Source organism: Scardinius erythrophthalmus (genome assembly GCF_964197995.2).
Source record: "Scardinius erythrophthalmus genome assembly, chromosome: 21".
NCBI lineage: Eukaryota > Metazoa > Chordata > Actinopteri > Cypriniformes > Leuciscidae > Scardinius > Scardinius erythrophthalmus.
Window position 1 is genome coordinate 21,447,463 of NC_138241.1, and position 17,037 is coordinate 21,464,499.

Sequence of the window (17,037 nt, forward strand, 5' to 3'; positions counted from 1 at the left end):
AACCATATTCAGCTCTCCTGGCCAGTGCTGGCATTTTAATTACTGTTGGGTAAACTCATTTGCCCCAATGAAGGCCGTGCGCCCTAATAGAATATGCAGTCTGCCTGACCTTTGAACCCGTGTGACACAAGATACAATAGGGGCAAGGCCAAAGCTCTCTCTTCCCAGCCCTTATTACTCTCTATTACTTCAATTACTTATCCCTCAGTGAGTCCGATTGTGAAAAAACACAAGGGAGGGAGAGAAAAGGAGAAAAATAGAACACCACAATTAAATACATTTTTGTCTCCCGGACAAGTTCTGATTGATCTGAAAGGGACTCCTAGTGATATTATAGCTGTAAAAGGTCAAAGCCTCTCTCTCGCCTAATGTGCCTCCACCTTCCCTCGACCTTACGCCCCCCCCCCCTCTAAACCGAAGAGCACAGACAATCTCCCTCCAAAGCCCCCGGCCCACGCTGCCCACCCCGAACCCCAACTCCTCTGCCCCAAAAAACCCAGCACGCCTCAGGATCATTAGAACATGTCAGGGGTTCACTGCCAACACAACCATTTTGGTAACCTAATCAGCTGACATCATTATTCGAGGAACTGTGCAGCATGAAATTAGTGCCGGGGTCACACAAACTTTAATTCAACCCCTGCTGGGAGAAGAACTCCACAGTAACAACATTGTTAGGGCCAAACCAACACAAGCAACCACACATATTGGGTCAAGACCACCGCAAGCGCTTTTCGTACCAAACCGCACACATCACTGAAAATGTGCTGAGTGTACCACAGAGATATGATGGGCTGTTTTTAAAAATTTTCCCTTTTACATATTGTAGTTGGTATACTTGCATGTGGAACGCAAACTTAAATATACACTTTCGTTCAAAGTTTGGGGTCTTTGAAAAAAAAAAAGAAGAATTATACTTTCCTGCGCTCCAAATCAGCATATTAGAATGATTTCTGAAGGATCATGTGACACTGAAGACTGTAACGGCTGCTGAAAATTCAGTGTTGTCATCAGAGGAATGAATTACATTTTAAAATATGATAAAGTACAAAACAGTTATTTTAAATTGAGATAATACTTCACAATATTACTATTAAAAGATAACATAAAATAACTAAAGAATCTTACTGACCCCAAATTGTTGAACAGTAGTGTATAAAGAAAGTAAAAGTAGTATAAACAAATTTAACATTCACAGAAATTTTAAAAATAAATAAATCAAAAATAGAGATTCTATGTCACATTATATTGTGTACACAGCTTTACAACTGAGCAAACTGAGACAAACCTACTAGAAAAACCAGGTCAAGTAATCAAGCTGTTTTTTTAAACATGGTAGCTGGTCCATGGTGGTCTACCAGCTCTGACCAGCTTAAACAGCCAGCTGGTAGGTCAACCACCAAAACCAGCTTGTACCAACAACAAAAAAATACCTATTTATACTAGATTTAAATCATAAAAATATGTTTTGTTGGTATAAATTAATGTATTTAGATTGATTCAGTGATTTTAAATTATACTGACTTGAATAAAACCAGTTAATTTAGTTAATTTACCATTCATTTTAGTTTTTCAGAAAACCAATTGTTCCTTTTTTTTTTTTTATTAAAATAAATATTTAGTTAAACACTGCCTTTTATCACAATGTTTTTGATTCAGGGAACTAGCTATTCCCCAGTTATCTCCCCAAAAAGTGCACACAACAACATGACCACAACTAAAATAAAAAACAACAAAAGACATAAACACAGACTAACCCTAATAAAAATGTACATATTTCAGCTAACATATAAAAAAGAAAAAGTGTTACAAAATTTTATATTTACCTAAAGATAAATAGAAAGAATCAATCCTAAATTAGAAATATGACATTTAAATTGTCATTAATTGTGTATTGACTATAATAAATGAGGAAAATATTTTAAACAGTGCAATAAACCTATTGAACCCAAATGCATCTCATTCTGTCCTAAAGGCCTATGGGTAAAGACAGGGTTCAAAGGGAGTTTAACCCCCCGTGCATCGGCCTTGCAGTGGATGTTGTTCATTTGTTATAGTTGACCCCTGGCTTTGTTCAAGGGGATGTTAGAGTGCTTTCATCTTAGTCCCTAAATATGTTTGAATTGAAAAGGGTTATGATGTATTTATATTGGCTGGAGGAACACAATAGACAGGGTCTTTCTCTTTCCCTCTCTGTGTCGACCCTCCTGCCCCGTTCTCCAGCCCAGCTCCCCCAAGCCCCCCTCCCGCCCCCCTGTTCAGCTCACACCCGAGTTCACAGACCTTTTGGCTTTCTGTTCATGTCCCCTGCATCTGAGGTCAGAGGAACATTCCATACACCACCTTTTGCTTTTACCACATCAATTTAGACCCCAAAAAATAAAAAATACACACACAAAAAAACAATCCATGAGAAAGTCAGCAGCCAAGTCTATGCAGATCTCATCTTATTAACACTTACATGCAAATAAATGACAAGCAATTTTATCAGTGCCTCAGATTAACAAAATGACATGGTAGTCTTAAAAGCATTTTTAAAATAAACATTTAGGAGCCAAATTTAGTTACAGCCAAATTTTAAAATAGTTCAAATAAACATGACACAACTGTCAAAAAAGGTAAAAAATTATGGCTCCAACATGTCATTTAACTTGTCATCTTAGGGCATGTTGACAAAAAGGATGATAAATATAATGATAACTTTAGAGTTTTAATAATCATTCTAATTTTATGAGAATAAGGAAGTCCACATAGGTATAACAACAAATAGAAACAATATCCTTGGAATCACCAATTTTTCCACCTGATGAATGATAAAAACATTTAATCAGAATCCACCACCAATCAGAATCCACCTGGCTTTAAAGAACTTGAGCATTTAAAGAGTCAGACGACAAAACTGCAGCGTACACCTATAATAAACAGAATGTTACTGTCCGTTGGTGTGGACACTAATATAGTTATCATTATAGTTTTTTATATTCTTGGTGTGAACAGATCTTTACTGTAAAACAAAGAGACTCTTTGTCGGTTCATTACGATTTAACTTCACAATGCTAAATAATGACCAATATGTTATTGTAACAATGTATACTTATAGAGATTCATGGTTAATTGGAATAACCTCCTAGGAATCAGTTGTGAATTCTGTAATAGCTCTGAACGAGTCTGATTCAAATTGTAAACTTGAGTTCGAGATTGTGAATTTTTGTGATTGACTCATTAAAAAAAGAACCTGAGTAACTTGTTCGCGAATCGGACATCATGGCTCATTCGGTGTTTGATTCTCCTTACAAGAATCACTAACGCGTGCTTTAACGAGATATCTGACGAAACTGCATATGGACACTTTGTTTACTTGACTTTCTTTCCGACTAAGATTTTTAATTATTGTCACATTTTTGGTCACATTTCAGACCGTTTTGGTCACAGCGGGTTGCTTAGCAAAATTACGCTTTCTGACGCAGATTTGAAATTTTCACTGTTCAAAAAGAATATTTTAAGTCTCTTTTAGTATTGTTACAATGTGTCTGAACTTATTTGTTTCATTTTATGTCAACAGTCTAACTCTATCTGGTTAAGAAAAGCACAGACAGTCATGTATTACACCACAGCCACAGAGTTAAACTCCCCAGCTAACTTCTGAGCAAAAATGCTTTTTAGGGAATAACAAAAGTTTCCATCTCAAATGCGCCTGGGGAACACCTGTATGTGGCATGTGTGTAATGATCTGCTTGTGCAAAGCCTGCATAGAAGGGGCATATTGACTGCAATTATTCAGGACACCACCTGCAGTCAGAGGCTATAGCTCCCATGCTGTGCTTTCAGTAGTAAGCGCCCTGTATTTAACGTGTGGGAACGCACATTCTGTCCGTTATCGCTTTATTGTTGCAGACTCTTTCTTTTCTTGCTTTCTTTCTTGTTTTTTCCCCTTTTTTAACTAATTGAATTCTTGACTCCTAAGACACGGCTCGCCCTCCCAGCCTTATAAGAGAGAGAGAGAGAGAGAGAGAGAGAAGCAAAATGAATGACATGAATTTCACTCTTTTTCCCCCTTCTCTCTCACTCTCTTTTTGCTTGAATGAGGTGGAGCAAAGGGGGTGAAATTAGGGCGGGTGAGCTTAGGGTGGTATAGAGGGGTACGTCTCGCTGTACTTTCATGCAGAGGGTCATAGGTCACGCTCCCTCCGTTTGCCAGAGAGTGGCGTTTTGGGGGCGGTTTATCCAACAATCATTTTCTTTGGAAAATTTCAAAGGCAGTACCCCTGCAACATCTTTGTAGTTGTGCTTGACCAACTCTAAACAAAACAGGCCTCCCAAAAAAGAAGCCTTTCTCACTTCTCCTTGGGGTTGCTTCTCTTTTTGACGCTTGCGCCCTGTTCCTTTTCATCCCCCCTGCCTGGTCGCTGTGGGCTCATTGCGACTACTGAGGTAGTGTGTACTGCGCTCTTTGAGGCAGTTAGAAGGAACGCTTCTGTCCGTAGTGCCATGGACTATCCCATAACAACATACAAGAAGCACAAAATCTGCTATCTGAGTTTACATTCTCTGCATAAGACATTGATTAGCCATGTTTAAAAACTCTCTGGGTGATGAACAGACACAAATGTATGCAGAATTTGCATCGGCCAATGAGGACAAGCACATTTGATCTTCCAAGTGAGGCCTCTTCGTCTAAACTGTAATTAAACAACGTCTGAAAAGCTAAACGAACATAATTCTCTCAAGATCTGAGATGTGCATGTGGTATTAACAATACCAAATTACACATTTCAGGCTAATAAAATGTGCGCTTCTTTCCTACTTTCTCTGCAAGTGAAGTGCTGACATCAAACTGAAAACAGACAAACCCAAACCTCACTTTATATCAAACAAGCTTAATGAACTAGCTGACAGGCTCTCTGGTGCATGTGTGTGTGATATGCAAGAGGAAGAGTGGCTGATGTACCCTACACACTCTGGCCAGAGTTACCCAGGTCTGCATGGATTCTTCCAGACTTAACAAGTTCCATCTTGTCAGTTAAAATCTGTCATGTCTGACACTACAGGAAACTATTTATCACATAAGGCACTCCCTACTAATTCTACATCTACTGGTAAAAAGGGAACGACAGATCATTTTAAAAGGGATTGGACAGACAGACATAAAGCAGTGAAAGATGGCCAGTCCAAAGGAAATCAGGAGATGTCCAATATCAAGTGCCTGCAATTTTTTAGTGAAATGGTTTAGTTACAGTATAATCCATTCAAATTGTATAAAATAATATAGCAAGTAGACATATAAAATGATAAACAATAATATTAAAAATATGTATAATATTATTAGTGTATTATTACATTTTTAGAAATGGGAGAACAATTTCAAATTACTATATTCAATTGTAAGATATTTTAAAATGTAATTTATTCCTGTGGTGGCAAAACTGATTTTTCAGTAACAGTATTCAGTGTCACATGATGCTTCAGAAATCATCCTAATATGCTGATTTGGTGCTCAAGAAACATTTGTTATTATTATCAATGTTGAAAACAGCTGTGCTGCTAAATATTTTTGTGAAAAGAAAGCGTGACACAACTTTTCAGGATTATTTGATGAATAGAAAGTTGACGAGAACAGCATTTATTTGAAATAGAAAGAATTAGTAACATTATTAATGTCTTTACTGTCACATTTGATCAATTTACTGCATTCCTAAATAAAAGGAATAATTTATTTTAATCTTACGGACGCCAAACTTTTAAATAGTGTATAATACTTTCTTGAAAGACAATAAGTTGATTGTTTAAAAATTAAACAATTTAATTGAGGGGAAAAGTCATTTGTTTGACATTGCATTGCTTTCATCCATTTCTTACAGATTGTATATGTAAATATGCACATGAACATGGGAGTATCTCTAGTGGAATAAGAAATTTAAACACATTATTTTAAACATTAATTTTTCTAATAATCCATAATACAGATCTTTGGGAACTCTAGCTTATTCCTCAATCGCATGGTTTGCTAGGAAGTCTATATGCTGTGGTTATGGAAGAGGGTATACAGAATAATCGCAATGTAAACCGTCAACCAATTTTAGCTGCAAAGAGCAACTGAAAGACTTGAAAGAGTAGTTTTCTACTTTGAGAGCCACATTACCAACTGAACGAGTCATTCCAGGTCCTAAAACAGTGTCCTCAAGATAAAATGTATGCTAATCAGAGGCCATTAGTAGCATCAGGGCTTTTCCTTGCACAGGAGCAGATGAATCAACATTTGGGGTGAGAGTCTGAAGTCTGACATGGCAGACAAAGACTAGACTGAGATTTGGGGGGTGGGGGGGTTACTGGAGGGGGGATGAACCAGTCAAGCTCACGGGTTACAGATCAAGAATCAGGAATCATTTGGGCTGCTGTGAATGGCAGGGTTTTTTCTCTTCAATATGGCCGCTGCTGTCTCTTTGATATGAGATTGTAAATGGAATTCAGAACAGAAGAGCAACCCACTGGAGTGAAATGAGAACAATGCAGGGAGCCAGAGTGCCCATTACCTTCGCAATGGGAGAGGGGGCAGTTTTTTTGGAGCGGTCTCATAGTTAAGGCTGGGACCGCTAGCCATATGACACCATTTAGGGAATTTCAGAGCTAGCGTTCACATTGCAACATCAGTTGTGAAAGTCATGCAGTCACTGTGGAGTTCTTCAAGTCTGTACAGGACCTGTCCTGCCCATCGCTCGCCTACATTACGCTCTGATATAACTACTGAAAAACCTGAGAAGATGATCCAATATAAAAGAAAAAAAAATGCATTGAAAAACTCAAGCGCCTAAAAAAGCAAGTAAAAAGCAATCTCAGAAATAGGACAAGGGCTACTGGCTACGGTTAGGATCAGTGACTACAAAAAGATAGACGACAGTCAGCCTTGGCATTTCGCTTCAGCCGGAATATCCCACTGACAGACCTTGAGATAACGTTCCTTGGAAAATACGACGGCAAAAAGGGAGGGAGGGTTATGGAACAAGCGAGGAGGGAGGTTAAAAAGAATGAAATACAAATCATAGCCTGAGCAAATGGTGGCGGGGAAAAAGAGAGAAGGGCTATATTTTCTTACGCGGTTCTTTTGTTTTATACACAAGTGTGATTCTGCATTGGGTTGGAACAATACAGCCTCTAACACCTGAGTGTCAGAGGCGACCATATGCACACTCTTTCGACATCTTTCTCTCTGTTCTTTCTCCCTTCTTTGTCCCTCACCCCTTCCCTCGGACCCGTTGCTCACTGCAGCGTCTCCTCTCTTGCTCCTTGTCCTTTAGATACCTCAAGCGTGAAGCTGGAACAATTACATTTGCAACACAAGGGCTTCCCATCTAGTTCTTCAGGTTTCCAAATTAAAACACACTGTGCAATCCCTATTTTGAAACCCTGTCCATCTACAGTTTCAGCTCCTGACTGTTGTAGGAGTGAAAGCAGAACATACTCTCAATTAGAGGACATCTGTTGCTCTTTTTAATTGGTGGAGCTCACACATAGGAAACAGATCATCTAAAAAACTAAGCAGTCTCAAAAATACCAGCCTTAGTATCTTATATAAAATTAAATAATGGAAGTCAAAATTCGTTTGTGTTAGTTGTGCTGCTTAATATTTTTGTGGAAACTGATAAAACATTTTTCAGTATTCTTTGATGAATAGAAAGTTCAATAGAACCGAATTTACTTGTAACATTTTAAATGTCTTTAACGCCATTGTTGATTAAGAGATTATTTTTGTGGAAAAACTGATAAATTTAAGGATTCTTTAATGAATAGAAAGTAAAAAAAAGCTTTAGTAACATGATAAATGTCTTTACCATCACTACTGATCAAGAGTAAAAACAGATCTTTTTTATACATAAAAATATAGCTGTCTATATATTTTAGGAACAGATTCGGTGAAAAGGCATAAAAAAAGTTTGACGCCTTTATTTCAAGTCAACTTTATTTCATCAACTTTGACTCCCGCCGTCAATACATGGAAAGAAGTGTGGTCCATTATCTGGGTCCAGCAGTCTTTTTTGGAGGCCTGCTATTTCAGCCATCAAATTGGAGAATTAATGATGTGTATAATCGTCTCTTATTTTGAAATCTAAATTCTTGGCTGTGGAGACGGGGCAGTGGGGATTAATAACTCGGCTGAGTGACTAAAACTGCGTTGAACCATTGCATCTGCTCAAGTAGCAGTGGCTTTCTTCCGCTACACGCTGGCCTTGTCGTGACAAAAGATGAGAGCGGTCAATGTCCTCTAGTGTCTCCCAGCGCACAGTGTTTCCATTCCTTCAGCAGTGCTGTGAAGGTGCGTTTGACGGATCAGGGGCAGGTGGAGGCTCTGCGCTAGCGTTACAGCTTCATGTGCCTGCGTGTCATTAAGCGTGTGGGAGTATACATGGCCGAGCAATCAAAGGCAGCAGGAGCTAAGGCAACCCCGCTTCGCCATAATATCCTGCACGGTTTTTTTTCCCTTTCCCTCTTCGCCTGTCTCACTCCATCCCACACTTGTTTAAACAGCTCATCACATTGGGAAACTTCCCAGATGTATCGGGGGAGAAACGGTTAACCAGTCGTAGACTGAAACAGCTCTCTAAAGTTCAAAAGTCTGTAACGATTTATCAAATGGAAGGTTCAACACATTTCAAGAAACACAAAGAAACATTCAATGATGCATCACCCCTGTCCTAGTGAGAGTTAAGAAGCGGGAAAATTAGCGTAGGTTACACTTGAGCATTTTCAGACCATAAAAAGGGTCTTTTTCCACACTATGAGGGGGCAAAATTCTGCTTTCTAAGGCTTTAGGGGCCGGGATCACATTCTTCTGCATCTGCATTTCAGAGGTGTGAGCTAATTGACTTCAAAGCAATGGCATGGCAATAAATTGAAGAGTATGTATTAAAAAAGGGTCTTGCCACCTGCATTGGGTTGCCCTTTCTATGACCACTTCACCTCACGAGCCGTAACGATGCCACCACCCCCACCCCGCTCTTTTAAACCCACTGATACATTCATTATTTGAAAGATCTCAAATTCTCTTTGATGAAAGCAAAGGTTGATGTTCAGGTCTGTTGGTGATTCATATGGTGAGAAGAACAGAGGAAACCAGTGAGTATGAAGTATGTAGCGGAATCAAACACATAATGTCTAACGAGTGAGACGGTCTGAAACTGGAAGAGCATCATGGAAACAGTAGAGGGAATTACAGTGTCCAAAAGACTGAGGCCACTAGACTAAATGCTTTTATTTTGCATAACAATTTGAGTTAAATTAAAATATTTTTGCATTTAAACATTTTGCATTTTGAGTATCTTCTGCTTCAATTGAAGCAAGAAAATCCTGGCTTTTGTTCAAAGAAGTTGGCATAGTCAATGTCACAAATATGCATGTTTGCTTATACAGTGACATAGAAATAATCATATAAAATAGTCATAATGTTTCTTGTTCGAATTGATAAAAAATTCTACAAATTTCAGTTTATTTACAGGTTTAAATTAGCTTTTCCCAGATTTTAAATGCAGTCTCAGGCTTTTGGGTCCTACTGTTTATTTGCTGCCATATACTGTAGATAGAGTTTGAAAAAATAAACTTAGTTTAAAGGAATAGTTCACCCAAAAATGAAAATTCTGTCATCATTTACCCTCATGACGTTCCTAACATGCATGACTTTCTTCTGTGGAGCATAAAAGAAGATATTTAGAGAAAATTCTTCAAAATATCTTCTTTTGTGATGACTTTACCCAATATATTTTATTTAATATTAAAAATCAAGGACTGACAGCATCAAATTCATCAAACACTGGAACACAAGTCTTTGGAAGAGTATATGTTAGCTTTGTGGTTAGCCTATTAACCACAAAGACTAGACAAATCTCATCACACAAATAAATCATGAGCACAGGCTTACCATACAGATGGACTGATGGCCACCGACCACACTCTGTCATACATGGGGATTGTATGTAAGCACTGTCCAAATCGATCTGGAGTCAGAGCCCAAATCTAAAATCAAAATCAAAAGTAATTTGGACAATAACCTACACAACTGTACAAAAGTTTGGGGTTAGTAACTTTTTTTAAAGAAATTAGCAAGGATGCATAAAATTGATCAAACGTAAGGACTTTTATACAGTTACAAAAACATTATATTTCAAATATATTCTGTCCATTTTTTTCTTCATCAAAACATCCTGGGAAAAATGTATCACGGTTTCTGCAAAAATATTAACTGTTTAACACTGAAAATAATAAAAAGATCTTTGAAAAATCTTTGCCATCACAAGTATAAATTACATTTTATAATATATTACAACAAGGAAAAAAATATATTTTTAATTGTAGTAATATCTCACAATGTTACTGTTTTTTTTAATTACATAAATCCAGCCTAGGTGAGCATAAGAGACTTAAGAGACATTTATAAAAATCATACCGACCCCAAACTTTTGAATGACAATGTATTGAATGTTGTATAGCAATAATAGTAAATGTTTAGTGTCAACAATCCAAAAAATGTATTGCTTTTCCAGAAAGTATGAAGGCATCCCTGATGTCTTTCCAAGGTGTTTCTCAAATATAAGGTGTAGCATAACTAGGATAATGGACTGATACTATGACATCATACCAAATAGACCTGTCAAGGAGTAGCAAAGGGTCACTCTACATAGCAGCTACTGGAATTTATTTAAAGATTTATTTCCAACAATTGCATAACACTCTCCTGTAACTAAATTCTTCTCTATACTGCACATGTAACCTTCTAAAGTAAGAGGATATAAGTCTTAGTAAGTGGATATAATACAATGCAAGACACCTAGTTATGGCCATAGCGATATTTACTAAAATGGAAGCAAGAGCAACACACACAGTCACTAACCTTTGCGGTCTTGTCTCTGGAGCCACTGACTATCACACCACCTTTACAGTCAATGCAGTTCACCTCCTGATTGTGACCATAATACCCCACAGAGTATTCACTTCCTTTGTCATGAAGAATTATTTTACCATCTCTGAGGAAAAAAAAAAGACAAACAGTAAAGATTGGTAGTAATAATACAACATACAAGAGTGTTATAGCAAATAAACATTAAAGAGCAAACTATCCCAAACAATCAAAACACAAGGTGTCACTCACTGAATGGCTGAACTATTGCAGTTAATGTTTTACTGTGTTTAAATTGAGGACTTTTGACACAATAATAAAAAAGAGGGAAAACAGCACATTCCTGTTTCACCTTTCAACTGAAGAAAACTGGTGGCTCAAACTAAATCTTCATTGCATGTGTGGCAATGGAAATCACATCAGTTTTTTTTTAAATTGTATTATAATAAACAAGTCAGCAACAACCAGATAAGAGTAAATGAGAAACTTATACCTCATCAAATCTGTTTATATAGTTGATTATTCAAAGAGAAGAAAAGAACTGAACTGAATGACCATTAGATCTGTAAGCAGTGATCATGGATTTACCCTCCTGCACTGATAAGGTGTGTGTCTGTCAGAGTGAATCTGCACACGTCCTCCTGGTGTCCCGTGAACAGGGCCACTTGATTGTTCTGTAACTTTCCCCCCTCAGCTCTCAGATGGTACGCACCGATGTTTGCTGCCTGAGAGAGATACAGCACATCACAGTCCAGCTGTATCCACGGCAACAAGCTGTGGGCGAACAATCAAGGAATGGAAATTACTCCTACACATGTTTTTTCTGTAGTTCAATCTGTATCTTGGGGCTTAAGGTGACGAGGAGGCTAATAAAAAAAAACACAATAATGTCTTGTCCATATTGGCAAGGTTAACTACACACCCTAAGTCAGAGGATAAATGTCTGAAAAAATATGTATTTTGGGGTTGGACAGTGAAAGTATGACATCTTCCTACTTGCTTTTAAATTCCTTTTTTCCCCTTCTCCCTTTCGAAGTAAGGGGTGGGTCACATTACAACCATTTTATTCCACTAGTTTGAGCAACTGTATTTCTGCATCTGTATATGCCTAGTTATTTTATACTTATGATTCATGTTATTTATGCATTCAATTTTGATGCAGTGTAAGTTAAAATATAAAATAACTCACTTAATTTTCCATTTTAAAAGAACTTCTTTACGACAGACTCCATGGATCCAGTTGTGGGACACCCTCACTCTGTCCTTAAGGGGAATGGAAGGACATCTGAAAAAATTGGAGGATGATTAGGGGATTGACATTATTTGATTTTACTTAAGATAATTGGCTAAATAAAGCAATTGCTGTATTCTTGCTCTCCTTTAGAATCAGACTGAGAGGATTCTGATATGACATGCTTATATCATTCCCTTCCAGCAATTACAATACAGTAGTAAATAACTTTGGCTGGTGTAGGTGAGTTTATAAAGCAAATGTTTATGACTTGGCACTTTCCACAAACAGGATACCGCATAGCACCTGAAACTCGTACATTTTTTAACTGTTTTTGACAAATGGTCATAATAATGATGCGCTTAACCATCAGGAAATGTTGACCGACAACCTCAAGGAATCAAACTAAACAGATTTCCTATGAATTCTCTGTGGGGTTTGAAATCTTTGCAAACCTGCCACCAAAGTTTTGGAGTAAAGTCTAAATGCAGTGTAAAAATTATGATTTCTGTAAAAATTAAGATTTTTTTTTTTTTTTGTCTTTCCTTAATGCTTCCAATTAACATTTTTGTGACACCAATTAAAGGCTTTTATCCCACAAGTTTTGCAATAAGAGGAAAACACGTGATTTTAGGTTCTCCTAAAAAGGGGTTTTGTGGGGCTAATGCTTTGAAAATGTTATGGCACATCAGAGTTCGTATTCGTGGAAAATGACTGAGGGGCTACTTCAAATTGGTCTAATCTAAACAATTACACGAACAAAACCTGGTTCTTTTATCCAATATCCTATTCATCTACTTATGCATAGTACGTCCACAGCACAGTTATTTTGTCTTAAGGTCCCTCTCACATTCAGGTTACACATGTAAACAAAACCCACATGACTATCAGCGTAAGAAATGAACTGAATCACAAGATACGCTGTTTGTATTACGTCACGACGGCTACGAATGCGCGTTGTTCTACGCAGTCTACGTAGTTTTGTTATGCTATGCGTAGGCCGACAACTATTAGCTAGCAACACAGCTAGTGAATCTCAAAATTCTTACGAATCTATTCCTTGTCGTGTCAAGCCAGTATTAATAATGCCTTTAGCTATTTTCCTCCAAACAACGTCTCTGGAGATGAACTGGTAGCTTCTCTTGCACGCTTGAGAGAGGCGGCAGAGCGATCTGGGATCCAGGTAGGACAGGACGAGGAAGAGCACATCCTCGGGTAACTGAAACAGAAGCATCGCTGCTCCTTTTCCAGATCAGCGCCTCTTCTCTTTTCTTTGTCACGTTGTGTCTGCCTCCACTAATATGAAGGGCTTTACTGAGAGGACATTCGTCGGTTTGACGCAGAAATGCGCAGAAGCCCATGTTTTTTCTCAAAGCGTGTAGACACAGCAAGCGAAGGAAGCCATCACAACCAGAAGAGTCACGTGATCCACGCCGTGCGCAGTGTAGTGACTGACCAGAGCCAGCGACTCAAATTCATTCTGTTTGCTGTGGTAGGACTACTTTTCATTCAGGCTATATGTATGACCAGAGCTTCTGTTTTTTTTTTTTGTTTTTTTTTTGATGAAGATGATTATTTGATGATGTATTTTTTATTATTATTATGGAATCACTTAAAATTTACATAAGACTGAAAAAGGTGGTTGATAATGAACAAGTAAAGATTACTTCAGAAATACAGTATTAACATACTAAATAGCATTCTGAAAAGAAGGAAGGAAAGAAAAAAAATATTCATTTTTCCCAAAAGCAAATTAGTATGTAGTAGGCTAAGGCTTTCCCAATAAAATTTAATAGTTTAATTTTTTATTGTTAATTATGAACATTATGGATTTTTTCAGTGACCCAATTTCTAGTAAAAATATGAAAAACTTCAGTATACCCTTTTGTTTGTGAATATAGTAGGCTATTTGCCATGCAGAGTTTAGAAGTTCCACAGCATACGCCATCATCTCACTTCTGTTTAACTCATAATGATTTCTCCATTGATGAGGATGATGCTGAGATATTATATATGAGTTATTATGACACCCAATGTGAGTCTTATAGCTAATAGTTGAGCAATGTGTTGTTGTTTTTTTAAATATTCCTGTTTTCCTTAAAATAAAATAAAAAAAACTTTTCTTGAATTCTTATCTAGTCCCAAAGTGCATTATGTTGAAAAAAGCCTGGTTCCAGTACGATGTGGTATTTCGAACTCATTGCTGCAGTAATAATAAAAAAAAAAAAACACTTTAAAAAATGGGTAAACATCTCAAAATGACCAAATATAATCAGATTAGTTATTAAAACTCTTCTTCGGAATAAGCTACATGTACAGAAAAAAAAAAAAACAATTGAAAACATGAATTTGTATCATTACATACAAAGTGCACTGCCACAAAGTCTGATCATCAGAAATAGTGAAAATTATATAATATATTTTTTTATATATTATAATATAAATTATAAATATCATTTAGTTAGTGGTAAAAGACATTTTTACATTCATTTTGAGCTTACGCACAGCAGAAATAACAATGAAAAAATAAAATGGCTATTTTATGCAGGCTTTAATAAAGGACCGACTAGAATGTGGCCTTTTTTCTCACAGATTTGTGAAACTGTTTATCAGGTCAACTAAAAGACAGGCCATAAAAGAAGCATTTCAGAACCAGACACAGAATTGAGGTTTGTAATTATTCGTCTTCTCCTCTCATCTCTTGTGCCTCTATAGATGTTATTTCTCTGAAGATATGCTCAGTTGCTTGTGGAATGCAATTTTGTTCTTTTCTTCGTCGGCCTGTCCTCCAATCACTCAGCTTGTCCACCCCTCACTCTATGGCACATTCAATTGCCTTGATGTTTTTTCTTCTTTTTCCTCTTCTTTTTGAATGGTGAGTGTCTTGTAATTGACAGAGGACCCCATCTCATGTAAGCATTCACTGCTTGTCATTCTACAACATGTTTTTTATATTAGTGCCACAATGGGGCCATTTGATCCTAGGTTATGGTATGTGATTGTCAGTAATGCGACTACTTGGTGGCTGCCTTTGTTTGAACCAAAGTGGTGGCCTGACCTCAGCCCATTCAGTGCGGTGACCAAGTTACGCAGGCCTCTGTATCCTTTTACTTTTCCCTATCTCCTTTACTGAGCTGAGTTTAGTTCAATACACTGTCACAGATATTACCTCTTTAACAGCCACATCCTCTCTCAGTTGCTATAGAAATCATGGTTTACACACTTCATTCTTAACTTTTAGCCTTCAGCAACAGTTCATTTCTTTGGCAACAATAGGTGTTTGTTACAAACAATGTTGGGGAAAGTTACTTTTGAAAGTAATGCAGTACAATAATGCGTTACTCCCTACAAAAGTAACTAATTGCATTACTTAGTTACTTTTTATGGAAAGTAATGTGTTGTGTTACTTTTGCATTTCTTTTCCTTATCTAAGCTGGGCTTGCTTGTTTGTTTTTTAATAACAAAAAAAGTTTTATTTTTGGCAAATGTAAAAGCCCTTTCACACCAAAAGTGAAATGAATAAGCCTCAGGCTGATGGAAATGTAAAAAATCATGCCTGTACTGTAAAGGGTGCAGCTCAGACAAACCTTTTCAACAAAGAAAGTTCAACACTCTTACTTCAGCAATAAAATAAACACAAATGTGATGTTAATCTAAAGTAATTTTTGCTTATTAATATGGTTGAATTGGATCATCGAAGGTCAGCATCAAAGAGTTTTCTGACTCCCCATAGACTGCAATGTAATTGCCACTTTCAAGGCACAGAAAGGTAGTAAAGACATTGTTAAAATAGTCCATGTGACTACAGTGGTTCAACCTTAGTTTTATGATTGCGAAAAACAAAAATAATGACTTAATACAATAAAACATAATATTAAGGTTGAACCACTGTAGTCACATGGACTATTTTAACAATGTCTTTACTACCTTTCTGGGCCTTGAAAGTTGCAATTACGTTGTTGTTTATGGCTGTTTCAAAAATATCTTAATTTGTGTTCCGAAGATGAAGGTCTAATGAGTTTGGAACGACATGAGGGTGAGTAATTAATGACAGAATTTACATTTTTGGGTTTGCATAATATTCTTAGTTTGCATTTTACTGTTTTTATTCATTTCAAGAAATACTGAATGTTTCTTGTGCAACAAGTACAACAACAACCATCTACCAACTATCATGTTTTCACAGCGCACACTATGCCTCTGCACTTACTCCCGATTTCTGTCGACATGGGGACAAGAGAGGTGTCAGTTAATACATGCGAAAACAAAGTAATTTGCGTTACTTATTTGAAAAAGTAACTAATTTTGTTGAAAATTTAAAAAGCAATGCATTACTTTAGTTACTTCAAAAAGTAATCTGATTATATACGTAACTCGCGTTACTTGTAATGCGTTACCCCCAACACTTACAATGTTTCACAAGACACTGGTGACAGATATTGTTTTTGTATTGTTAAGCTGTTTAAAACATAAAAAAGTAAATGGAAATGAAGGAAATACCATTTTTATTGCTGTTTAGGGAATCCAGTGGACCTGATAGTTTGTCATTGTAAAATTATTGCTTTAGGTATTGTGGTCTGCATTACCATTCAAAACTTTGAAGCCTGTACGATTTTTTTTTTTTTTTTGGAAAGACGTCTGCTTACCAAGGCTGAATTTATTTGATCAAAAATACAGTAAAAATAAAAATATTGTGAAATATTATTACAATTTAAAATAACTGTTTCTATTTGAATACATTTTAAAATGTAATTTATTCCTGTTATTGCAAAGCTGGATTTTCAGCATCCATTACTCTGGTCTTCAGTGTTACATGATTCTTCAGAGATCAATCGAATTTGCAGATTTGTTGCTCGTGAAACATTTCTTATTAATATTAACAGTTGTGCTGCTTAACATTATTGTGGAAACTGTGATCTATTAT

At 36.8% G+C, this 17,037-nt stretch overlaps 1 protein-coding gene across 1 annotated transcript in view; it reads right to left on the reverse strand.

The window, feature by feature from the left end:
* The window catches only part of LOC308682119 (uncharacterized protein), a 45,734-nt gene extending 32,130 nt beyond the window's left edge, over nucleotides 1-13,604 (reverse strand). The window contains exons 1-5 of the mRNA XM_081351609.1: nucleotides 13,163-13,604; nucleotides 12,072-12,167; nucleotides 11,471-11,656; nucleotides 10,877-11,009; nucleotides 9,908-10,002 (exon numbers count right to left, since the gene is read on the reverse strand). Coding sequence (XP_081207735.1) covers nucleotides 9,908-10,002; nucleotides 10,877-11,009; nucleotides 11,471-11,656; nucleotides 12,072-12,167; nucleotides 13,163-13,347 — 695 coding nt within the window. The 5' untranslated portion in view covers nucleotides 13,348-13,604. The remainder of the gene's footprint in view (nucleotides 1-9,907; nucleotides 10,003-10,876; nucleotides 11,010-11,470; nucleotides 11,657-12,071; nucleotides 12,168-13,162) is intronic.
* Between the last annotated feature and the right edge of the window lie 3,433 nt (nucleotides 13,605-17,037).